Genomic DNA, 24,149 nt, shown 5'->3' with positions numbered 1-24,149 from the left:
CATGACCAACTTGATCAATTCCGTTGTATTGTTGGACATGGAATGAATTTTAGGCATTGTTACCCTTTAAATTGATGGTACTCATCTTGTCCCATTCAATATCAGATGTTTGAATCTTCATAATATAATTTGATTATGACACCTCTACAAAATATTGAACAAGGATAACATTTATGCTATTGCACAGGTAACCAATACTCAAATTAGAAAAAAATAAAGGATTATTAAACATTATTTTTAACCAACAGTGTTAACCGCTACGTATTTATATTTTGCCGTACGCAGCATGAGAACTTAGTAGCGAATTAGTTAACACACATTTCTACCAAATTAACTGTCAAAAGTTAGCGGCGCCGGTGGTGTAGTGGTAAGCGTGATTGCCGGCGCCACCGGGATGTTGTGAGGCATAACATCTCTTATCACGCCTTCGAAAGGGAAGTAAAGCCGTTGGTCCCCGGTTCATGAGGTGATGAGTCGATAGGGTAGGGTCCAGGTGTGGGAGCTGCCTCCCTGGCGTCGGTAGCATTGGTGCTCAGCACGGAAAACAAGATCGACGGAAAACAAACCAAGGAAAAAAAAAACACTCAAAAGTTGTGATTTAGAGACGATGTTCGTCTAGGCCATCTTACCTCAGTTTCCCTATGCGTAAAAAAATGATTCTGCGGCGTATAGCGAGTAACCTCTCTTCCCAAGAAAATGTGATATTATTATTGGCACACATTTTCCACTTGTTATCCGCCTATCCCTTTATTCGACCTCTATTCAACACATTGAGATATCATTTTTTCTTAAAATAATTGTTCGCTCGCATTTTCCAAACTCTTTTCATATACATCCTGCTGCACAATAGGCGATTCTCATGCTGCGCATATTTGCTTTAGCATAAGAATCGAAAACGACCAGCAGGCAAACACAATATATAACCACCCACGTAAGAATTTGGCGGCTAAAAAAGAGTGAATCAAATTTAAAAAAAAAAACAACAAGACCATTCGCTACTTTTCACCGAAGGAAACTGAAATTTGGTGCGACATCTGAAACTTTGAAAAGTATTCCCGGAACGTAGTAATACAACCGGTACGTAATAAATAACAAATCGAATAAACTCCTACCGTCGATTTTTTTGTGTTCGCCACCTTCAGCAGCGGATGGCCACCGAGCCTCTCAGCCAGCCAGTGCCATTTATCGGTTCTTCTCCGGGGCTTGCTGTAGTTGGGAGGTTGAATTTTGAATGCTCTGACTGCTCTGGTTTACGTTATTTCCTCCGGCGGTTCCGTTCTGATGATGCTGTTGCTGCTGCTGCTGTTGTCCTGGGTTGCCGCGTCTGGTCAGAGTCTTCTGCAGCACGTGAGCATCGGCCGGTTCGATGCGTTTGTAATAGTGCTGCTTGGTTTCGACAATTTCGAAGCCGAACTTTTTGTAGAACTCGATTGCGCCCTCGTTATCGACCTTCACATGCAGGAATATGCTGTCGAAGTTGCCATCATTTTCCACATAGTTTAGGATATGTTTGACCATCACAGTTCCGATGCCAAGCCGTCGGTAAGGATACAAGCATCCCAGCGTCATAATGTACAACCTTCGCATGTTGTCCGAGGTGTCGATCCGGGAACAGACGGCCCCAACAACCACATCATTGTAGTAGGCCAGCTTCGCTAGCTCTCCCGATTCCAGCACATCCAGATAGAACTTGTCGTTGTACAGCACCGGCAGTACGACCGTGTTTATTTTCTTCAGCTGTTTCAGATTGTGATGGGTGACATCGCCTAGTTCAATGTTGGCCCTGGAAGTAAGATTTCATTCATAAACCGGCACTTTCGGGCTGTCGGAAGATGCAGAAAATATCTATCTGTATCCAACACAAGAGGCTCATCCAAAATTGAGGTTAGTAACGGGGAAGGAAGCCCTGCTCTCAGTCACATCCAGAAATCGATTCTAATTAACTTCGAACGTACCTGGTCATTGTGTGTTTGATTTTATAATACAGCTTTGATGTCACCGTTTTTAATGGGAACAATCCGAACTGGGAAGAAGCTAGTTTTCAACAGGAAATAGGCGAAAAACCAAGAGCTTTCAGCTCCTACGAAAGAATTTTGCACAGGTTCGAAAGAAAGAATAATCGAACGCGAACGAACCATCGGAACGAAGTTTGACAGTTATCATGCAAGGTTAGTTCCAGTCTGGAAGGTGCACCAAGTTAGATGTTCGTACCATTTCTGCTGCATGGGCGAGTTTTATGTTTACCGATTCGACGACCACTTGGCTTTCCCCCGTTTATGCTCGAGAAACGTCAAAAGTTATGTTTGCCTTCTCCCTTCTCCATCTTGCTTTTTTTTATTCGTGTTTTTCTTGCGAAACACTTCGGTCGTGTTGTTTTGTTACTGGTAGGGGTTCTTTGTTGTGAAAGCGAAAAAAATCGAACTGAAAACGCAAATCCAATTATTACATTGGAATTTTGATTGTGATTCGACAGTTTTCCGTGGAATACCTTCAGTGGATTGATTCTCGTGCAATGGGAGCAGTTTTGGGCTTAGTGTCGGCGGCAAATGTAAGTTAATTGCAAAGTTGTTTTTTTTTTCGATTTATTGATTTTTCGTATTTTGCGCAACAACCCGTAGCTAACAGAAAGTTGAAGGACACTCAATCTCGAGTCAGACAAAATTAAATTTTTATATTTTGTTTAATTTCGTTAGACTTTTTCCAATAGCGCGTTCTATTGGGCATTTCACTGATATATAATGGGATTAAGAATCCCAATGAGTCATCTTACTTGAATGAAACCATCATAAGTAAAACTAAAAAACACGAATAAACAATGCGACAAAAAAAAATCAATGATCGCCATGTTTACTGTCTCTTCCGTGACCATGATGCACTGTTATCATCTGAGACAGACTTTTGTTTGCTTTGGGATCTTCTATCAGTAAATTTACTTATCTTCCTACTTTTCCAGCTTGCCTGCTGCTGCACCGGAACAGCATGTTCCCTCTGCTGTTCGCTATGTCCGTCGTCGTTGAAATCCAACTCGACGGCGACGCGTTTCATGTACGCCTTGATGCTGCTGCTGGGAGCCATCGTTGCTGCAATAATGCTTGCCCCGGGGTTGCAGGATTTCCTCCAAAAGGTGCCATTCTGCGCCAACTCTACATCAACCGCTGGGCACCTGATACCGAATGCGGAAACGATTGACTGCAGCTCGGCCGTAGGCTATTTGGCCGTCTATCGCATCTGTTTTGCCTTGTGTTGCTTCTTTGCACTTTGGGCCCTCATGATGGTCGGGGTTCGTTCGTCCAAGGATCCACGTGCTGCCCTGCAAAACGGGTTCTGGGGAATTAAGTTTATGATCGTGGCCGCTATCGCCATTGGAGCATTCTTCATTCCGGAGACTGGATTCGGTCCGGCTTGGATGTGGGTCGGTCTGATTGGTGGATTTGCTTTCATCCTGGTACAATTGGTCTACATCGTAGATTTTGCCCACTCGTGGGCAGAAGCCTGGGTTAGCAACTACGAGGAAGAGGAATCACGCGGATGGTTCGCTGCGCTGTGCTGCGTCACCGGCTTGCAATATGCTCTTTCGCTGACCGGAATCGCTCTTCTCTACGTTTACTTTACCGAAGCCGACAATTGCTCGTTGAACAAATTCTTCATCACGTTCAATATGATCCTGTGCTTGGGAATCAGCATTATATCGATTTGGCCCAAGATCCAGGAGCACGCACCCAAGTCGGGCCTGCTACAAAGCTCGATGGTAACGCTGTACACAGTCTATTTGACTTGGTCGGCCGTGGCCAACAATCCGGATACCGAATGCAACCCGGGATTCCTGGGAATCATCGGCGACAAGCAGAATAAGGTTCACTTCGACAAAACGAGCATCATCGGCTTGGTCATCTGGATGTTGTGCATTCTGTACTCGACGCTGCGCTCGGCCAACAATGTGTCCCGTCTGGCTGATCCGGAAAAGCAAGGTGAGTGGTCGGGATTGCGCGTTTTATTTGTAGTTTTCGGCCATGGCTTCAACATCTTTCATTTTGTCAGTTTGTAAATATTCTTCTTTCAATTGCTGTTTTCTGCTTGGCTAGTCTATTTTTGTGAGTAAAGGTTTGAGAAAGTGCTCGCTGCTAGTTTATCAAGTACCGTGCCATAATTATGCGCAGTTTTCGAAAATTCAGAGATAATTGTAAATATGTGGATAATTTGAGATAATTGAGTTGAAACTGTAGATAGGTATAATAATAAGTCATTCAAATATGTGAAATCGCAATACCTATACCGCAAAATCCGGGTAAAAAAGCATGAAATTAGGCGTTTCGCAGAATTATGTCGTTTTAAGGTATCCTATCCAGCAAAGGTTCACTTGCTTAGCAAGTTTCTGAGCTTTTTTCCAAATTTGTGATCAAAATTTTACCACCTTCTTTAAGCGCTGGAATAGGCTTTTGAGGTTTTTTCAAAATTTTTGTGAGTTTCCAAAAGGGTTTGGAACTCGGGTCTAATTTAGAAACATTATTTTCAAAAGTTTTGTTCCTCAGGGCAGAGAATCGTTTTTGCAAATAATAACTTTCATGGCGGGATCGCGTGTTCTTTGATATTGTCTCCTACGGACATTTCAGGCATAACATTTGATAACGGCACAAAAGCATTTGTAAACAAACTTTCTAGGGCCCTTTACACCCGAACCAAAGTATGCCCACGCAAACCAATACCCCATTCGGAAAGGTGGTAGTTGCACCTATCCGATGATGTTGTTGGTTAGCGTGGGCGTACTTTGGTTCGCGTATAAAGGGCATTAGAAAGTTTGTTTACAAATGCTTTTGTGCCGTTATCAAATGTTATGCCTGATTTTTAAGATGGATCAAGAGCTGAAGATCGCCGTCTATTATAATTGAATCTACATAATTTAACCTCGCATTTTGGTACTGAGGCAGTTCTTGCTTCAACTATAGAAGTAGTGAGAGATTCAAGAGCATAATTAATTTCATCTTTGGTTTGCAAAGGAATGTTTGGATCGAAGCTATATTCCATAAATGTTCGATGTTGCTCCCAATCAGCTCTATGGTAATTGAAAGTAGAGCTGTTGGGATTAGAAATTATTTCTAGGGATATTTCAAAAGTTACTGGAAGGCGATCAGAACCGAAGTTAGCATGGGTAACCAATTGGCTACAAAGTTGACATGAATCAGTTAAGTTGAGGGAAAAGCATGTTGGGCTGTTTGGATATTGAATAGTGTAATAACCTGCAGAACAATCATCAAACAGAATCTTACCATTGGAATTGCTTTGAGCATTATTCCATGAGCGGTGTTTTGCATTAAAATAACCAATAATGAAGAATTTAGACATATGACGGGTAAGTTTCTGAAGGTCTCCCTCGAGAAAATTCTTTTTCTGGCCTACGCATTGGAATGGCAAATAGGCAGCTATAAACGTAAGTTATCCAAATTTTGTTTCAACAGAAACTCCCAAAGTTTCAAAAGCTTTGGTTTCAAATGAAGAAAGAATTTTATGTTTGATTCGTCTATGGACAATGATCCGAATACAAGTTGGGCAGAGTCGGCACCAAGGTGGTGCTCCGTACCAAAGCGGAGTATGACTTGGTCGTCGCCCACCTGAGGACTTCCAAGGTGGAATTCTTCACCCACGACATTCCCGGTGAGAAGCCATTCAAGGTCGTCATTATGGGCCTACCAAACTTCGACCCGAAGTTTATCGAAGCTGAAATCAGAGACCGGTACAAGCTGGCCCCAAGTGCCGTCTATCGGATGACAAGGAAGGATGAAAATGTGAAGGCGTATCCGGATAACCTTTTCCTGGTACACTTCCAGAAGGGAACGGTGACGCTCAACGCGCTGAAAGCCATCCGCTCCATCAATTCCATCATCGTCCGCTGGGAGCCATACCGTGGCGGCCATCGTGATGTGACTCAGTGCCAACGGTGTCTGAACTTCGGACACGGCACCCGCAACTGCAACATCAAGCCACGCTGTGGCAATTGCGCTCAAGACCACGCCACTTCCGACTGCCCTGCGGATGGAGCCGTGGCGTTAAAATGCGCCAACTGTGGTTGTGCTCACCAAGGATCCAACAAGTAGTGCCCTAAACGCGACGATTTCAAGCGCATCCGAAATCAGGCGTGCACCAAAAATCAACCAGCACGAAGGAAGGATAAGGCCCCGGCTTTCAGGGCGGAGGACTTTCCGCCTCTTCATGGACAAGCGAATCCAAGGGTGTGAACCGCCCCCCCCCCTCAAGAAACGTCTGGATCTTCTGCTGGACAGCTTTGTCCATCCCCCCTGGATTCTGGAGACAACCAACAGCTCAACCAAATAATCCCGATCTGTTCACAGCGGATGAATTGATGGAGATTTTCATCAACATGACCGGTGCTCTACGTAAGTGCCGCAATAAGCCCGAACAGATCCAAGTGTTCGGTAAGTTCATCATCCAGTATGGTGTCTAAACCGCTATCCATCGCTACCTGGAACGCTTGCTCTGTAAGAGCAAAACATATTGAGCTTGCCGACTTCCTCCGCAAGCATAGCATCGACGTGGTTCTTCTAACCGAGACCCACCTAAAGTCCGGTGACAGCTTCTGGTTGCCTGAGCACAACATTATCTGGCTTGATCGCACCAGCTCCAGGGGGGGGGGGGGGGTGTAGCGGTCATCGTCAGAAAGGAAATCAAGTTTTGTACTTTGCCCCACATCCGCACTTCTATCATCGAGGCCGTTAGTGTGGAGGTGGAATCACCAACTGGAAACGTCCGGTTTATCGCTGTTTACTGCCCACGCCAGTGTACCGCAAGCAATGGACTAGGAATCCAATTCAAAAAGGACCTGACCGCCATCACCCGTACTAGCTCTCGATTCATCGTGGGGGGCCCATGAAGCTTGGCGGAACTACCAGAGGAACCGGAACGGATGTCTATTGTTCGACCACGCACAACATGGACTGTACACTGTGCAATTTCCGGACGAACCCACTTTCATCTCTTCGGCGGGAAATCCCTCCACTCTGGACTTTTTCCTGACAAACATCGGACTATCCAAGCCGGAGGCGCACAACGATCTCAGCTCCGACCACCAACCGGTGGTGACTGAAGTCGGTGTCAACGTGGTTGCTGCTAGAAGCTGCCTGCGTAAAGACTACCACCATGTCAACTGGGTGCAGTACGGACGAATGGTGGACAGCAACATCAATGAAAATCCACTGCTCGACACTGTATATGACATCGACCGGGCGTTGGAAGGACTCCAACAGGCCATATCCGTGGCTGACGAGGCGTGTGTTCGACAAGTTCCTGTGAGGGGTTAGTTTGTTGCTATTGATTCCCACACCCAATTACTGATTCGGTTGAGAAATGTTCGTAGACGCCAGTTTCAGAGGACTGGAGATCTGGGCAAAAAACGTGAAATGACCGATCTGAACAGGCAGATTGCTTCCAGAATGGACTCACTCCGAAATGAAAGTTTCGGGCGTGTTGTCCAGAATCTGGACGACCGCTCCAGACCATTCTGGAAGGTAGCCAAGGTCCTGAAAACTCATCCCAAACCCGTTCCACCTCTCAGAGTCGATAATGATGACGATCGGCTTTTAATCACCCCACAGGAGAAAGCAAATGCGATCGGTAAGCATGTCGCTTCATCGCATTTGCTTGGCTCGACTATCCAAAGTCCGCTCGATGATCAGGTTGCGCAATGCGTTCAAAATCTAGATGCCTCCCCTTGTGTCGTGCCTCCAGCGGATATGATTACAGTCAGTGCTGAGATTTGTCATTGTCATTGACAGACTTTTGCGCGATATTGACAAAATTGTTTTTCACATCGTCAATGATAGACTTGATCCTCAACAAAATCTTTGTCAAAATCTCATTCATTTTTTCGTCAATGACAAAGATTCACCTGGTAACAGAAAGGGTAATTTCTTGCATTCTGAGTCACATTATTGTTATCCAAGCTGTTCAGGACGTAGATGCTTGTTCACTTTAATGGCTTTATGTAATTGTTTTCCTCAAGCCATTTAATTTCATTTTAAATTTAGCTAATAAACAAATCAGCACATGTTCGTCACTGACAAAAATGCCACTGACAATTGACATGGTTTGCATTGACGATGACTGTTCGCTCAAACGAGTGACCAAAGCAGAATTTTGAGTATCACCGTGTATTGTCGAAATTTTGCAGCACTGATTACAGTACAACAAATTTGCTCAGCGCTGAAATGCACCAAGAACATGAAGGCCCCCGGGTTTGACGGTATATTCAACTTGATCTTGAAAAGACTCAGCATGAAAGTGCAGTCTCTCCTAACCGCTATCTTCAACAGATGTTTGGAACTGCACTACTTTCCAAGCATCTGGAAAGTAGCAAAAATCATACCAATCCGCAAACCCGGTAAGGATCCAAGATTGCCTTCAAGCTACAGACCCATCAGCCTCCTTTCAGCGCTGAGCAAATTGTTCGAGAAACTCATTCTCAATCGTTTGCTCAAGTTTGTCGAGGAAAATAACATTCTCCTTCCTGAACAGTTTGGGTTCAGAAAGGGGCACTCCACCAATCACCAGCTAGTACGGGTGATGAATAACATCCGAAGTAACAAAGCTGTATCCAAGTCCACAGCCGTGGCCTTGTTAGACGTTGAAAAGGCGTTTGACAATGTTGGGCATGATGGACTTGTGTACAAGCTTTGTAATTTCAACTTTCCTTCACATCTGGTTAAAATCACCCGTAACTACCTCCAGCAAAGGTCGTTTAAGGTATCGTGGAATGGTTGTCTTTCAGACACGTTTTCCATCCCAGCAGGAGTCCCGCAAGGCAGTTTGCTGGGCCCCTTGCTTTACAGCATTTATACTTCCGACATTCCTCCCCTCGGTGACGGTTGCGTGTTCTTCCTGTTCGCAGATGATACCGCAATAGCCGTCAAAGAAAGGATGCCTCGCGAAATAAGGAACAAACTTCAACGATGCCTTAACGCCTTTGCTGATTATGCCACCATGTGGAAAATCAAAATCAATGCCTCCAAAACACAAGCGATCATGTTCCTCCATCGGCAATCGCCCAAACTGAAACCGGCTCCATCTTGTACTGTAATCATGGATGGCACAAGGGTTGATGGGTCTGCCGAAGTAACCTATCTCGGGATGTTGTTCGATGAAAAGCTCCTCTTCCGTTCGCATGTAGAGAAAACAGTAGTCAAGTGTTCTGGCTTGGTTAGGTGTCTCTATCCGCTGATTTGCCGCAGATCCCGCCTCTCAAGGGTAAACAAACTGGCTGTCTACAAACAAATCATAGCACCTGCGATCCTCTACGCAGCTCCGGTGTGGGAATCATGTGCACAGACTCACAGGAACAAAATCCAGGTCGCTCAGAATAGAGTGCTGAGGATGGTACTTAATCGTCCTTTCGACACTAAAATAACAAATTTACACGAAGAGGCAGGCATTGCCATAATAGATTACAGAATTAACGAAATTAAGACTAAATTTACACAAAAATGTAATTTATCAGAACATGCTTTGATAAGCAATTTGTATATAGTAGATTAGGTGTATATAGTAGTTGTAGGTTAGTTATAGTTGTAAATAGTAGTTATAAGTAGTCTCCTTTTTCAAATTTAAAACAAACCAATCCCACCAAGGTGGTCATTCTTAAAACAGGCATGACAGGACTAGGAACTGTAATTAATAATAATTGAAATATCAAAAGAACTAAAGTTGAAAAGACGCATCTGTGTCACTTGATAAGTTATACATGTAAACCACACAAATTCAAGAAATATAGATCATTTAAAGTCAAAAAAAAATGTGAAATCAAACGCGCTCTCTGATCGCTTTGTATTTTTTATTGCTGCGGAGGTGCCGTGACCAGATCCGTGATATAGAAAATCACAGATTGGTCTACTTTAGCCATAATGTGATAGAACTTGGTGTCATCTTTCGTAACATTTCCGAGAGTAAGCTGTGCCTCCGCCTGAGCAAACACAAATTTCTGGGTCGTTCTTCCAGAAATCTGGAAGTTTGACCGACACAGCCGGTTTTTCATTAGCCATTGTGAGGTTAGGTTCGTTGTTGTCGAAATTTGGAGACGACTCGCGTCGGGGTCACCAATGTGGGAACGCAACTTTATGGAATAAAGAAATTCACGGTGCTTTAGTAATGATAAATTAGACTTTTATTCTCTACAGCTGCCCATAAAAGCATAACCGGCCCATACGAATTTTTGTCAGAAATGAGTTAACCATTAAGCTGGGTTTAGACAGGGCAAGTCAATTGATCAAGTCAGTTGAATTCAACTGACTTGAACGCGAATTGAACGTGTAAACCATGCCATTCAACTGACTTGATCAACTCACTTGAATTGAAAAAAGTTGAACCAGGCTCAACTTTTCAAGCCAATTGAATTCAACTGACTTGATCAATGGACTTGCCCTGTCTAAACCCAGCTTTAGAATCGATTGTTAACTACCGGTATTTTACACTCCGCACTAAAAGTTACTTGTTTTGTTCTGAAGATACCGTGAAAAATATCAAAACAAGGTTGTCCGATCCATAAGAGTCAACGTTCGATTACTTTTTCAAAGGAACGTATCAGCTTTTGTAAACAATTCATTTGATCGTCGATTTGGCGTAACTGGTAGCTCGCACACGCTTACTAACATCACTAGCAGGTAGGGTAAAATTTCCCTTATCTGATGGTAGTGTTAGCCTGCATGGGCGAGCTACCAGTTACGCCAAATCGACGATCAAATGAAAGCTGATACGTCCATTTGAAAAAGCTATCGAGATATATGAATTTCATAAGCATGACTAATGAATGATTTTCCGATAACATGCACTGAGGCAAATAGACTTAATAATTTCATAAGACACGACTTATGAACGACACATATGAATTTCATAAGCGCGAATTATGAAACATTTTCGTCTTTCATAACGTAGCTCTTATACGCCTTTAGCCATTCCATTTTCTTAAGCGTTGAAAGACGAGTGGTCAACACACGAGCTCCGTAATCTCAACGTCCATGGTTCGGTTTCGGTCTGCTCCGAATTATTATTTTTTGTCAACATTATTTTTCATAAGGCAAATCAATGAAATTCACACTTATTTCTTATGGCTAAAATTCATAAGTGCTTCTTAACGAATTCTTACGTTCTTTTGCCTGCGTGTAGGCAGTACAGTTCTACAAACTCGTGTTTACTTTAAAGCGTAGCGTTATCAACTATCAAACTCAGTGCGCAAAACAGTCAGGTTCATTGAGTCATTTCGATGTGAATATGAACTGCCATTACAGACGGTATAGTAAACACAGACCGGCGGATACGAATCTAGCGGAGCCAAATGAACTGTCAAAATGTTGAGCCAAACGGACAAACGAATAATGTGTGGAGAGTATTGTAATCCCGAACATGGTTTTCCGTTATTATGTTTTTAATGATAAAAAACGTTTAATCTTCTTGGTGTCTTGGGTGTACTTATTCTTTATAATGCAAGAAATAAGCGCACCGAAGACACCAATAACATGAGACGTAAACGAGCACTTTTATCACAATTTTTGTCCAGTTAGACCCCAACAAACAATTTGAGTTGATCAACAGCTGAATAAACTGTTTTTTAGCTGAAGAAGCTTTTGTTTGCCTGAATAAGCTGTTATTCAACATTCAATGTTTGTTGGGACGTGAAGTACGCAATAGATTCACATTGATCTAACACACAAAATAATCACTATTTGATCTCATAGAACTTTATTTTTGACACTGTTGACTCTGGGTTTTGTTCCAGACAAATTGGTTACATTCGAGATTCTCCGGAATAATGAGAATAATAAACAAAATCGGCACTATTTTCGCCGTCATGTTCATCCGGGTGTAGGAAAATTTCGTCGAAATATTCAATATCTTGATACTGCATACTTGATACTGTCGAGGTTTGTGGGCTTGGATGTATGTTCTCAATATCATCAACGTCATCCTCCATACTACGATCAGTGCGTTTTAGATGAAAAATTTGCTGGACATCTGAGTAGCAGGGAATCACCCCGGAAACTTTTCTGATTTTTCCTCCACAGTCCAAATACACATGCTCCTCGCCAAAGAGCAACTACAATCGGTTTGAAAAGCTTTGTTGTTAAGTCTTCACTTGTGAAAAATAAGTTTACTTACGCTACAAAGTCGGTTACTTCCGACTATTCGAAAATCTTCCGGCAGTCCGCAAAACAGTTTTCATTGTTCCAGAATGCCATTCTTCGCAGGGAATCGGAAAAACCCAACATTTTTTATGCCATAGTGGAAATTATTCATGCAACCTTTATATAAACACTTCATTTTCAAACCAAAGTTAAAGCTTGTTTACATAACAGCTTGCTGCACTGAATACAAGTCATTCTATGCGTAAGCATTTGCAAGTGTTGCTAGACAATAGGAAAAATAATGTAAAAATAACCGTGCTGCCATTTTTACGGAATTTCTATCCGCCGGTCTGTGTTTACTATACCGTCTGTAACTGCCATCTGTCTCATCATTCATGACCTCATGAGAGTCTGAATGATTCAGAGGTAAGCGAGTCACTGACAGCCGAGCACTCAGTCAGTAGCTCAGTCAACACGTTTATTCTGCTGTGATGGTACCCAATATTTGTTTTGAATGACTGATCGTGCATTTTCTTTGGAAAAATGACTCAATTACATGCTGTGTGAGCGAAGGCAAGCGGTGTGCGTCGCCTGCTCGTGAGTGACTGATTGTTTTTGTTGGTTCTTTCATTGCCTCGTCCTTTACCGTTTGGTACAAACGGTCTGCACAGAGCAATGGATTGAATAGTGCAGTGCTTTCACACTCAGCCTAGGCAGTCAATAATTTTAAGCACTGGTCAAACTCATCGGAAGGTGTATACCGATTTATCGGTATTTATACCGATTTTCGTACTTGATACCTCTGTACAGATATGGTTTCTCAGAAAACCGATATTTTAGTTTTTATGCCGATTTATACCGATTTATTTTTAATAATCAAAATGTTTGCCTGCATATTCAATCTTCCCTTGGCATTTTGTTCCACCTTACCCCGTAAGTTGGTTTTCGATTCCTACGGGAAAATTATTTCGACATCCCTTGGAAGTTTCTTCTGCTCAAAAGGATGCTTAAAGTGTTGCGGTTTTAATTTTTGCTTCAGGAAAACTGCGGGAGCTTTTAAGAAGTTCTGATTCTTCAGAATAATCCAGACATTTGGGTAAGTTTAAAGATCTGTCAGGGAAGTTCCGATGAATTAATGAAAGTTTAATTAAAATCTGTTAAAATTTGAGAACCCGGGAATTTCAGAAAAGTCCAGAGAACTCCAATGAACCTAAGGGAACATTAGAAATATTTTGGAATCTTCACAAGTGCAAAGCACTTCAGGGAAATTTAATGGTTTTCAGGACTGTTGAATTTTTTTGCGGGAGAATTAAAAGAACTTAGGGAAACTTCTGAGAACATAAGAACAGATCAACTAATTTGAATTTAAAGGAAGTTGCTGAAATTTTAAAGGAGTCCCGATAAACTCTGGGAATTTCCGAAAACTTGAGCAAGGTAGTTTTAAAAATTAAAAAAAAATCGAGGAGATCAGAATGCTGATGTTCCATTAATTCAAGAATATTGTGAGCAATGTTCAGGAAACTTCAGGGGCATTGTTGGGTTTTTAGGGATGTTTTATAAAAATCAGGAAAATTGCTCAGGATCATTAGAACATCTAAGGGACTTCAGAGAATGTTGTGCTAACATCTCCAAGAAATCTCTTTCTTCCGGAATTTTTCCCCAACTTTCCCTTGAAGTTTCTTACGACTTATCCGTAAGTCCTCTCGACTTTCTCCAGAAGTTTCTTCCAATCTACCTTAGGAAGCTTCTTCCGTTTTCTCCAGGAAGTTAAATTAAACTTCTACCAAATGTATCACCCAGAAATTCCGTTCGTCTTCCTCCGGAACATTCTTCGTAGGTTTTTTTTTTTTTGGCTTCTATTGGATGGGTTTTATGAGCTTCTTCTGGCTTTATCTGAAAATGACTTCTCTTGAAATTTGTTTCAGATTTCCGATTCTTGTCTGGCTCCCTCTGTGTCATCTGATTATTTTTTTTCCGAAAGCTTCTTTAAATTGACAGCAGAAGTCTTGGAAGTACCCCTAAAGTTTTTCCGTCTTCTTTTAGAACTTTCTTCAAGCTTCCTCCAGAAGAGCTACACACTTAGATTTTTTTTGCCGAGATGGGCACCACCGAGCAGCTTGGCAATCTATTTTGCTGGATCTCATAGCGAATTCGTTTATTATTCAGTTCCAACCTGGATCGGGTTTTAAGATTGGGTCTGCTTGTTTTCTGACAAACGTCAGTTTGCTCGTTTGTTTTTAAAACCTAGCTCAGGTTGAGGTTCGCACTGACAAAAAGGTCGGTTTCGCACTGATACCGCACCGATAATAAACGAATTCGCTATCAGTGAAAAATTTGCCGAGATTCAGTTAACAAACGGGAATTTTGTCGAGATCTCGGCTAACCAACATAAATTTTGCTGAGATCTCAGTAAAAATAAAGGCCGAGCCTGCTCGGCGGTGCCAATCTCGTCAAAAAATCTAAGTGTGTACTTTATTCTTTCTCTGGAAGTTTTATCGGCTTCCTTCAGAAGCCAGTTCAAACATCTCCCGGAAATTTCTTCCGACTTCTCCTGGAAAGCAACATTTTCGTTCTTAGTTCAAAAGTTTAAATTAAGATAATAAATACCGATTTCTTTAAACTGTTGATACCGTTAAGCTGGAAAACAATCTGGCAACGCTGGTATCCACAAACACATAACAAGAAAAATAAGAAATTTGCTTCGTTACATTGGTGCTTATGCCGTAGGACAACCAATTTTGCTGATTTTTTCAATAGTTTTTGAAAGCTGTTGATTTTAGCTAGTGATATGAGCATAAGCAATATTTCCATTGAAAATCTAAATGTTAACCAAAACGCAAATTAATTGAATTGAGCGGTATTTTGTTCACACACGCATATGTTGCAAATCAAAAATTCAACTGCCCTGCAACAATTAAATCAGATTAGCACACGCTTCATCTTTTAATTCGCTCTAATATCCGTTTACTAACAAAACACTCTTTCAATTCTTTCCTAACCCACGTGTTTTACTTTGCTCACCCAACCCCTATCTACTAACGGCCTGTCGGTGTGTGGTGCATCTTCTTTTTGAACCTTCACTTGTACCGTAAATACAAAACAATCCCTTGAAAATGCGCTAACGATCTAAGTCTTGGCAGCGACGCTAAGTGACGACAGTGGCTCGCACGCCGGTGGCGCATCGAACGAAGTCCGTGATAACGAAGAGGATGCCGTTGCCTACTCGTGGTCCCTGTTCCATGTGGTGTTCGTCACCGCCACGCTGTACGTCATGATGACGCTTACCAACTGGTATCAGTGAGTATCATTCCTATATGCACCCATGTTTGGATGTGGATCATGCTTTTTAGTAGACCCTATAATTTCGAACCCCGTTTTAGACCCAACTCATCGCTGGATACCCTCAACGCCAATGCCGCCTCAATGTGGGTCAAGATCATATCCAGCTGGTTCTGTCTGGGATTGTACGCCTGGACCTTGGTTGCGCCGATGGTTTTGAGCGATCGCGAATTCAATTAGATGTGCTGCAAGCAAATTCGTCGTAATTTTTAACCAGAGTAGATATCAAATCTCCCAATAGAAGAAGCTTTCCAAAGTTGTCAGTGTTGCATTAGGTAACATGTAGGTGGTTATTGACTTTTACTTTTAATACCGAGAAGGATGTGATATGATAAGGCTCATTTTTCGAAATGCTCGGAACGAATGAAACGAAAAGGAAATTTGAACTAGCAATGGTAGCTTAAGTTTACCTTTATTATTATAACTAACTATACAGCAAGTACTCAACACATATTTGTCTTAATCCAGACCAGAAAATAATGTATAATTTTCGTCCAACAAGTCTTAGAGAATTAATAAAGAGTCCATTTGCGATTGCAAAAGTACAAGTCTATTTCCTCTTGGCAGCCAGCAAGATGCGTTCTATTGTCTTATCGCGGCCCAGTATTTCCATCATTTCGGCGACTCCAGGCCCTTCCTTAAGGCCACTGAGGCAATTCCGCAGAGACTTCATCAGCTGCTCAAATGCAAGGTGGTTGCGTTCGGCAAATGCTTTCAGGAACGTACCTAGTTCGGCTTTGGTGAATGCGGTCTCCTCTTCGGAAGCAAGGTTGTTCGCCAACACTTTTAGGATATCTGCAAATAGAAACTTGTTCGAGATTGCTCATTTCAACCCATGATGACAAATCCATATCTCACCGCTATCGATAGTTTTATCCTTGGTACCCTTCGGTAAAACCCACAGGAAGGAAAGCTTCCCTTTGACCAGATCTTGCAGGGCATCGATTCTCTTGACGGACCACTCCAGGACCTCTCGCACGTGTGTTTCGTCTAGATCCAGTCCTTTCAGATTGTCAGCAAATTCGGCCCGGACCATTCCTATAACCTCCTTCACCAGGGCATCAGCTTTCTCCGGTGAGTGCCGCAGTTGGTACTCGATCTCTTCCCGATTGCACTGTTTCAGTAAATCCGGATTCAATCGACTAGAGTGTGCGTTAATTTTTTTCAAATCAAAATGCTTGATCAGATCGTGCATCTGAGGTCCAATGACGTCAACTAGTTCCCTTTCGAAGCCACCACCACTTTGCGTTATAAAGTTGAGCAGTGCTTGAGGAAAGATTCCCATCCTTCGGTAGTGATCCAGCTGTACGTCACCTTGTCGTTTACTGAGCTTTGATCCATTTGGATTCATCACCAATGGAAGATGAGCATACTGTGGAGGCTTCCATCCAAACGCGTGGAACATTTGTATGTGCTTCGGAGTCGATATCTGCCATTCCACTCCCCGTAACACGTGGGTTATCTTCATGTAATGATCATCGACCACATTGGCAAAATGATACGTCGGAAAACCATCCGATTTGATAATAACTGGGTCACCCTCGTTTTGCGCTAAGAAGTAAACGATCTTCCCATAGATCATGTCCTGAAACTCATCCGCTTTCGAATTCAGCTTGAACCGAATGCAGAACTTATCGTTCTTGGCCAGCCGCTCGGCGACCTGCCCCGGTGTCAAGTGCCTACACTTGTTATCATACTTTGGAACTTGTCGCAACCGAACCGCTTCCTTCCTTAGCAATTCCAACCGCCGTTCCGAACAGAAACAATAATAAGCCCGACCATCTTCCATCAACTTTCTGACCTCCTGTTTGTAGATGTCGTACCGTTGGCTTTGAACGTATGGCCCGTAAGGACCTTCATTCCATGGACTCTCATCCGGTACTATTCCAGCCCATTTCAAATCTTGATATAGACGTTCCGTAGCACCATCAACCAGTCGTTCTTGATCCGTATCCTCAATGCGCAACACAAACTTCCCTCCACGCGATTTCGCAAACAGGTAATTAAACAAAGCAGTTCGCAGCCCTCCCAAGTGCATGAATCCTGTAAACATAAAGAAATTTCATAAACTAAATTATAATTACCTACGCAACACGAAACGAATCAAAACAAACCGGTTGGACTGGGAGCGAAACGCACTCGGACGGAGTCGCTTGGTTCCGGATTACAGCTGCTGCTGCTGCATGGTCGACGAATGCTGCAGGTCACTATCAGTGATCGGATGTTACACGGGTTGAATAGCAACGATTTCGGTGAACTTTTCCATAGAATATTCATTGTTTTAGCTAAATCATCGGAATTTCGTAATAAGTGCTTCTTGTTACGAATTGATAATATTTGGGTTTTGGAATCAGGGGAAAATTTCACGTAACATTTGAAAAGAGCCTATCAACATTTGTAAACAAAACCTGGGATGCCTTTTTCGCATGAATAGAAGTTTTTCCACGGAAACAAAGAACACAATCGTTAAAGAGGGTGTTTTTCCTACCTGATAGAGATTTTAGTTTGCATGGACGGCTTCGATTCGGGCGGTAAGGAAATTACAGTTTTTGTTTACAAAAGCTGATAGGCACTTTTCAAATAACACGTGATAAATCCTAACAATCTGACGTTTCAATCTCCAGAAAACAAACGGCTGGGCAGTCCCCAAACTATATCGACCCATGCAGCAGAAAACTTACACGATGGGGAATATAAATAATGACAAATAATATAATAATGCAAGCATTTAGAATGAGCCGGTTTTAAAAAAGTTGACGACTGCCCCGCAAAAAACAATCATACAATTATTGTGTGTGGCAGGATAATTTCTCAAAATGGGATTAAACCTAGGATTAAACCATAGAGGTAACTCTAAGACTAGAAGGTCCCAAAATAACTTGCTCAACTGGGGGCGACCCCGGCTTAGTAGTTAACATCCATACCTCTCACGCCAAAGTCACGAGTTCAAATCTTACCCCGGCAAGTCACGAATGACCCAAGAGTGTTAAAATGACTACAATAAAAAAAAAAAAAAAAACTTGCTCAACTTTTTGGCTCAGCCTTGGTACTATCATAGAGGTAACTCTAATAGCAACAATCAATACGAAACTAACGATTTTAAATTGGCTCACCACTTTAGTAGCCTATTGGTCCCAAGCAAACGATTAACGTACCCTATTCTAGTTGAAAGTCTATTACTACACTATGTTTGTTTTGATTCGCTATGAAAGTTTGACAGATAACATCAGGGGTGTGTGGATTCATGCAGAACATGCAGGGGTGAGTGAAATAGCTTGGGACTGCTTGGGACCGTTGTTCTGGTACTGAGTGAGCCAAAAATAATAATGATTTTCTTCGGGACCCAGTGGTCTTAGAGTTACCTCTATGCTAATAGTACGTTCAGACTACAGAGTTATAACATGTTATAGCGCTATCTTGATGGTGGTTTCTGTGTTGCAATTATTTGACAACCGTTATAACATGTTATAACTCTCCAGTCTGGACAGCATTTAAGACTAGAAGGTCCCGAAATAACGTGCTCAACTTTTTGGCTCAACTCTGGTACTCTCTTCGGTCCCAAGCTAATCGATTCACCCCTCGAAACATAGGAAAAACCAATAACCCCTCATTTTATCTGTCAAACTTTCATAGCGAATCAAAACAAACATTGTGTAGTAGTAGAATTTCGACTACAATGGGATACGTTAATTGATTTGCTTGGGAACAATAGACTAGTCAAGCAGTGAGCCAATTTAAAATCGTTTGTTTCGTATTGATTGTTGATTATACGTTGAACGATGGAATGGTTGGTGTAGCAGCCACCGCCATGGATGTATTCGAGCAGTTCGAATGATCGGATGGTATAGTTTTTGTTTGGTTGTTGACTTTCCGATTAAATCTCAAGCACCGCTTGTCGAGACCGGACCGAGGTTTTCAGCGTCGACCACGGCTACACGAATTGGCGATGCAACTCCCGTTGCTGCTTCCAATGCTGCTGCTGCTGCTGCTGCTGCTGATCCTTCTGCTGGTCCATCTCCTCTAAAATTTTCCAAAAATGACGGACCAGCAGCAGCATTGAAAGCAGCCACAGCCGTGGAAGCTGCATCGCTAGTTCGTGTAGCTATGACCGGAAAACTCGGTCAGGTCAAGATACCGATGTCAGCTGTTCTTCGTCTGGGAGGAAATGTGGATGCGACTGCCGTCACGGGTGTAACTATTTTGAGAATCCATGGCGGTTGTTTTGAAAATAATTAGATTATATTCAAGGGAGGGAGCTGGCTGTCAAATACGAACAATCGTCGCCTACCTCGCATAACTGGTTCCAAACGTAAACTAGCCATAAGAAACCTACAGCGTTTGTTTACGTTTGGAACCAGTTTCATACAAGTATGATCAGTAGGCTGATTTGACAGTACGTCCCCCTCCAGATTATATTGTGGCAACATCAATAACAAATTTTGACACATGCACACCGCGCAAGCGCAGAAAAAGTTCAGTGTTGCCAGTAACTTTAAAGATCATAAAAATTGTAACCATGGGTGCCAAACAGCACAATGACTTCGCCCGGGTGTGCCCAAGTTTGATTTTGGCACACTGTGTAGAGTGACCAACCCCTTGGTAGTACTAGAATTTCGACTAGAATGGGATACGTTAATCGTTTGCTTGGGACCAATAGGTTAGTCAAGTATTGAGCCAATTTAAAATCGTTAGTTTCATATTGATTGTTGGTAATAGAAACAATCAATACGAAACTAACGATTTTAAATTGGCTCACCACTTTAGTAGCCTATTGGTCCCAAGCAAACGATTAACGTACCCTATTCTAGTTGAAATTCTATTACTACACTATGTTTGTTTTGATTCGCTATGAAAGTTTGACAGATAACATCAGGGGTGTGTGGATTCATGCAGAACATGCAGGGGTGAGTGAAATAGCTTGGGACTGCTTGGGACCGTTGTTCTGGTACTGAGTGAGCCAAAAATAATAATGATTTTCTTCGGGACCCAGTGGTCTTAGAGTTACCTCTATGGTAATAGTACGTTCAGACTACAGAGTTTTAACATGTTATAGCGCTATCTTGATGGTGGTTTCTGTGTTGCAATTATTTGACAACCGTTATAACATGTTATAACTCTCCAGTCTGGACAGCGTTTAAATTAGATTAGGTGTGCCGACCGAGGTGTGACACGAGCGGAAAACATACTGCACAAACTCCGTAAATCGCAGAATCTCTGAAATATCAGAAATTACCGTTTTAGTCAGTAGAATAATTGCTGTATTTTTCAGTAATTTATTTGTTTACATTTTTTTGCTGAGATTATCAGTTTTTTTTTTCAGTAGGTATTTTTATGAATAAGTCAGTAAATTAATGATTATTATGGATACATTTTGAACGATTTTTATTCCGGAACTGAGGTTAACATGTTTAGTGGTATAGTAGCCGTGATTCTGAACTAGCTCTGGTTGAGCGGTTAGCGCTTGCTGATGATTCAACCGGATTGTGGCTCTGTCGGTGTGCTGGATTGCGTGCCGAAGTCTGGAGCTCTATAAGGCAATTGTTGGATTTACTGGTATGATCAACAATTTTCAGTAAATTTCAGTAAAAAACAATGAATACAGAAAACTCGGTACTCCATTTTACTGAGTTTCATTCATTTGTTATTCAGCTGTTATTTTACGGTAAATTCAGTACATGCTTTTACCGTATTCAGTAGTTTGTCGCAATAGCTACTGACCATCAGCAGTTTTGTTGAGAATAGCTGAATGATCGGTATTTTTTGTGATTTACAGTTCGAATACTGTAAAAAAAAAATTACCGAACATGGAACCCGTGATTAAGTGTGTGCGTTGTTAAAAATCCTTATTAGAAATAAATTTAGAAAGCTAGCAATATCGTTTTTACCGATTGAACCGATTAAAAAGCCAAAGTGTAAACCCTGACCGTGTTCAATCGAATCAACATTACAGCATAAATAACGGTACTTTCGACAGTTCCTCGGATTATTTTACGCAAGGATCAGCTGTTTTGCAATGCGTAATCATCAGCGTAATCAGTAATGCATTTTGTGCATGCCATGCTAGTTAGTTTAAAAGAACACGTATAACAGTGAGGTAGAATTCATGCTGGGTTCTGTTTTGTTGTTGTAAATTTTGAAGTGGTGCTAATACATCGCTGCATGCGTGTCTTTTTGATCTGTCTGTCGCTGGAGAACCGCGGATGGTACAAAAAAAAAGTGACAGAAACGCGCGCATCATCGGATCTTAATTTTTTTTACTGACAGCACTAGTGACTCGCGAAGGAAGAACATTATCCCAACTCAGCTCCTTTACAATATTTGGTCAATGGAAAGGCTCCTGTAAAGTAATTCAGCTATTGTGGTAAGTAGTAGAGTCAAATACTAGTTTAATGACAAGTTTAACGTTACGATTTTTCGCCTTCTAATTTAGTGTTTTGCCCAAAGGGATTTCACATTGACGGTATTCGACCTCGAAACGATAGTGAATATGAAGAAATACAGTTCCAGCTACTAAACTGATCCGGAGTTAAAAGGTTCGATCTAGTGGCAGAACAATTTCCGATCGAACTATACTTTTATCGATTGTTCTGCGATGAGGAATTTGGTTCCGGATTTGATCATTTGGTAAGCTTACATCTATTTAGACAATACAATTATCGATTTACAAACGCAAAGTTTTGTTGCAGCTTTATAGTAATATTGACTATTACAATAGTACAACTGGTTTCGAGTATACTGCATCAGAGTCTAGGAGAAGGACCGGCTGTGCCTTCACTGACTGAGGTAGCTGCCAGTCGGCAGGATGAGTTGACGCTATCCCAGTTGATTGATCGAAGGTCGAAGGAATATTCCTGGGTAATCCGATTATCGATCAACACCTTCGGTTACCTGTGCGTGTTAATTCCCGGAGTGTTGATATACAAGTATACCCGGAAAATCAAATACTTGGAACGTTCTGATAAGTCTCTGCTATCGAATGCTGTGCGTTTCTGCTTTGGAGGTTCTTCCGACGGAGAGCGAGGAATCGATGGAAGAAATGCAGATAAAGGAGCTGGTACGAAGAGGTCGTCGGTGCAGGAATGCATTCTTCTTTTCTACTGTCTCTTTGGATTGATGGGATCGTACCTGACGTGGGGAGTACTTCAAGAGAAAATTATGACCCAGGAGTACGTGAATGCAGATAAGAAAAAAGTTCACTTCAAGGATTCGCAGTTTCTTGTCTTCACTAATCGAGTGCTGGGATTCATGATCACTGCCGTTTATTTGACAGTGAAGCGGCAATTGAGGCAACGAGCTCCTCTGTATAAATTTTCGTATGCCTCTTTTTCGAATATCATGAGTGCATGGTTTCAGTATGAAGCACTGAAATTTGTGAGCTTCCCCACACAAGTCCTGGCAAAATCATGCAAAATTATACCAGTTATGATGATGGGCAAAATTATCTCGCGCAACAAATACGAGTTCTACGAATACATAACAGCGATTATGATTTCGGTTGGAATGATCTTCTTTCTGACTGGGTCAACGGACGAATCTAAAACAACGGCAATGACGACTCTAACCGGTGTTTTGCTTCTGACATTTTACATGATATTCGACAGTTTCACCTCCAACTGGCAAGGCGAGCTATTCAAAACGTACTCCATGTCCTCTATTCAGATGATGTGCGGTGTCAATCTCTTCAGCACCCTTTTCACAGCTGCTTCGTTGTTTATGCAAGGTGGTTTCTACAGTTCGTTGCAGTTTGCAGCCGAACACCCGAAATTCGTTCTGGATTGCATTGTGCTGTCAATTTCCTCCGCTATTGGTCAGCTTTTCATTTTCTACACCATCGCCACTTTCGGAGCAGTGGTGTTCACCATCATCATGACCCTAAGGCAAGCCATTGCCATTCTTCTATCGTGCTGGATCTACAAGCATAGTATCTCATTCCTGGGTGTCGTTGGAGTGGTAATCGTGTTTCTTGCAATTTTCTTAAGGGTATACTGCAACCAACGACTGAAAGCTATCAAACGGAGACACGCTTCCGCTGATGCTGTTGCCGGAAAGCCTCGCTTGAACGTTTAAAATACCAAAAAAGAAACATAAGGAGAATGAAATGGTTTGTACTTTGTACTTTTTATTTTAATAGTGACGATAAAAGCACAAAAAGTGATCTTACAGTGGATATAAGACTTAAATAAAGAAAATGCAGGACAGTGATTAGTTAGTGCGTTGAACAAAACGGCTTGTACTAATTTAGTGCGTGTTCCTTTTGTTGCAAATTGACGAAATCCGTAGATTCGCTATGCAATTGAATGTTGTTGCTTCATCCGAATTTTTAGTAAGCGAATGAGAACAGAAGATTAAGTATTTAAAAAAAACTAATGTGAGTTGTGATCAAATGTGAACATTTTATTTTTGATCCGATCTATCCTAACTGAATCAAGGATGCTGAGCTGGTCTATTATGAATATAATATGGTTTGAACAGATATTTTATTAGGAATTCTTTCCCGGCTGATGGGTGCGATACGCAGGTGTGGAAGCTGCCTGGAGATTGCGGAACAGAGACCGACGTTAAGTAAAGGAATGAAGAAGAAAAAGGATTTCTTTTTTCAACTAACGGAGCAAAACAATCCTAAATATTTACGAGTATTTACGAAAATGATCAAGATTCTGGTGGATTCTTTTAGGTTGTATACATATTATT

General features: G+C 41.9%; 4 protein-coding genes across 5 annotated transcripts; 2 read left to right on the top strand and 2 right to left on the bottom strand.

Annotated features, from left to right (window-relative positions):
- Positions 1-1,010: 1,010 nt before the first annotated feature.
- Positions 1,011-2,514, bottom strand: san (Probable N-acetyltransferase san). Its single transcript, XM_065220446.1, has 3 exons — positions 2,511-2,514; positions 1,956-2,005; positions 1,011-1,783 (listed from the first exon to the last, which is right to left on the bottom strand). Exons 2-3 carry the CDS (start codon positions 1,961-1,963, stop codon positions 1,183-1,185), a joined length of 609 nt encoding a protein of 202 aa, XP_065076518.1. The 5' UTR covers positions 1,964-2,005; positions 2,511-2,514; the 3' UTR covers positions 1,011-1,182.
- TMS1 (serine incorporator TMS1) lies at positions 2,362-16,000 on the top strand. Of its 2 annotated transcripts, none has more exons than XM_065220443.1 (4): positions 2,362-2,548; positions 2,954-3,968; positions 15,251-15,416; positions 15,500-16,000. In XM_065220443.1, exons 1-4 carry the CDS (start codon positions 2,513-2,515, stop codon positions 15,636-15,638), a joined length of 1,356 nt encoding a protein of 451 aa, XP_065076515.1. In that variant the 5' UTR covers positions 2,362-2,512; the 3' UTR covers positions 15,639-16,000. The 2 variants fall into 2 exon arrangements, with proteins under 2 accessions (XP_065076515.1, XP_065076517.1); XM_065220445.1 differs by having other exon boundaries at positions 2,364-2,548; positions 15,260-15,416.
- GluRS-m (putative glutamate--tRNA ligase, mitochondrial) lies at positions 15,838-17,769 on the bottom strand. The gene is made up of 3 exons (XM_065220442.1): positions 17,573-17,769; positions 16,317-17,501; positions 15,838-16,253 (listed from the first exon to the last, which is right to left on the bottom strand). The coding sequence occupies exons 1-3, from the start codon at positions 17,733-17,735 to the stop codon at positions 16,009-16,011; spliced, it is 1,593 nt and encodes a 530-aa protein (XP_065076514.1). The 5' UTR covers positions 17,736-17,769; the 3' UTR covers positions 15,838-16,008.
- Positions 17,770-21,497: 3,728 nt separating this feature from the next.
- Positions 21,498-23,825, top strand: sll (slalom). The gene is made up of 3 exons (XM_065220440.1): positions 21,498-21,819; positions 21,889-22,082; positions 22,145-23,825. Exons 2-3 carry the CDS (start codon positions 22,051-22,053, stop codon positions 23,523-23,525), a joined length of 1,413 nt encoding a protein of 470 aa, XP_065076512.1. The 5' UTR covers positions 21,498-21,819; positions 21,889-22,050; the 3' UTR covers positions 23,526-23,825.
- The last annotated feature ends 324 nt before the right edge of the window (positions 23,826-24,149 follow it).

This window comes from Ochlerotatus camptorhynchus, unplaced genomic scaffold (genome assembly GCF_037179485.1).
Source record: "Ochlerotatus camptorhynchus isolate MF236.1 unplaced genomic scaffold, CSIRO-AGI_Acam_v1.1 ptg000126l, whole genome shotgun sequence".
NCBI lineage: Eukaryota > Metazoa > Arthropoda > Insecta > Diptera > Culicidae > Ochlerotatus > Ochlerotatus camptorhynchus.
Note: the sequence above shows the minus strand (reverse complement) of the source record. Positions and strands in the feature narration are given on the sequence as shown.

Excerpts from the sequence above, each read along its gene's own strand:
- sll (XM_065220440.1), top strand. The coding sequence starts at position 22,051 with ATGAGGAATTTGGTTCCGGATTTGATCATTTG. Across the intron at positions 22,083-22,144 it reads GTTCCGGATTTGATCATTTG|CTTTATAGTAATATTGACTA; the intron begins GTAAGCTTACAT and ends GTTTTGTTGCAG.
- TMS1 (XM_065220443.1), top strand. The coding sequence starts at position 2,513 with ATGGGAGCAGTTTTGGGCTTAGTGTCGGCGGCAAAT. Across the intron at positions 2,549-2,953 it reads GCTTAGTGTCGGCGGCAAAT|CTTGCCTGCTGCTGCACCGG; the intron begins GTAAGTTAATTG and ends CTACTTTTCCAG. Across the intron at positions 3,969-15,250 it reads GGCTGATCCGGAAAAGCAAG|TCTTGGCAGCGACGCTAAGT; the intron begins GTGAGTGGTCGG and ends TAACGATCTAAG.
- GluRS-m (XM_065220442.1), bottom strand. The coding sequence starts at position 17,735 with ATGAATATTCTATGGAAAAGTTCACCGAAATCGTTGCTATTCAACCCG. Across the intron at positions 17,502-17,572 it reads TTTCGCTCCCAGTCCAACCG|GATTCATGCACTTGGGAGGG; the intron begins GTTTGTTTTGAT and ends TTATGTTTACAG. Across the intron at positions 16,254-16,316 it reads GGATAAAACTATCGATAGCG|ATATCCTAAAAGTGTTGGCG; the intron begins GTGAGATATGGA and ends TTCTATTTGCAG.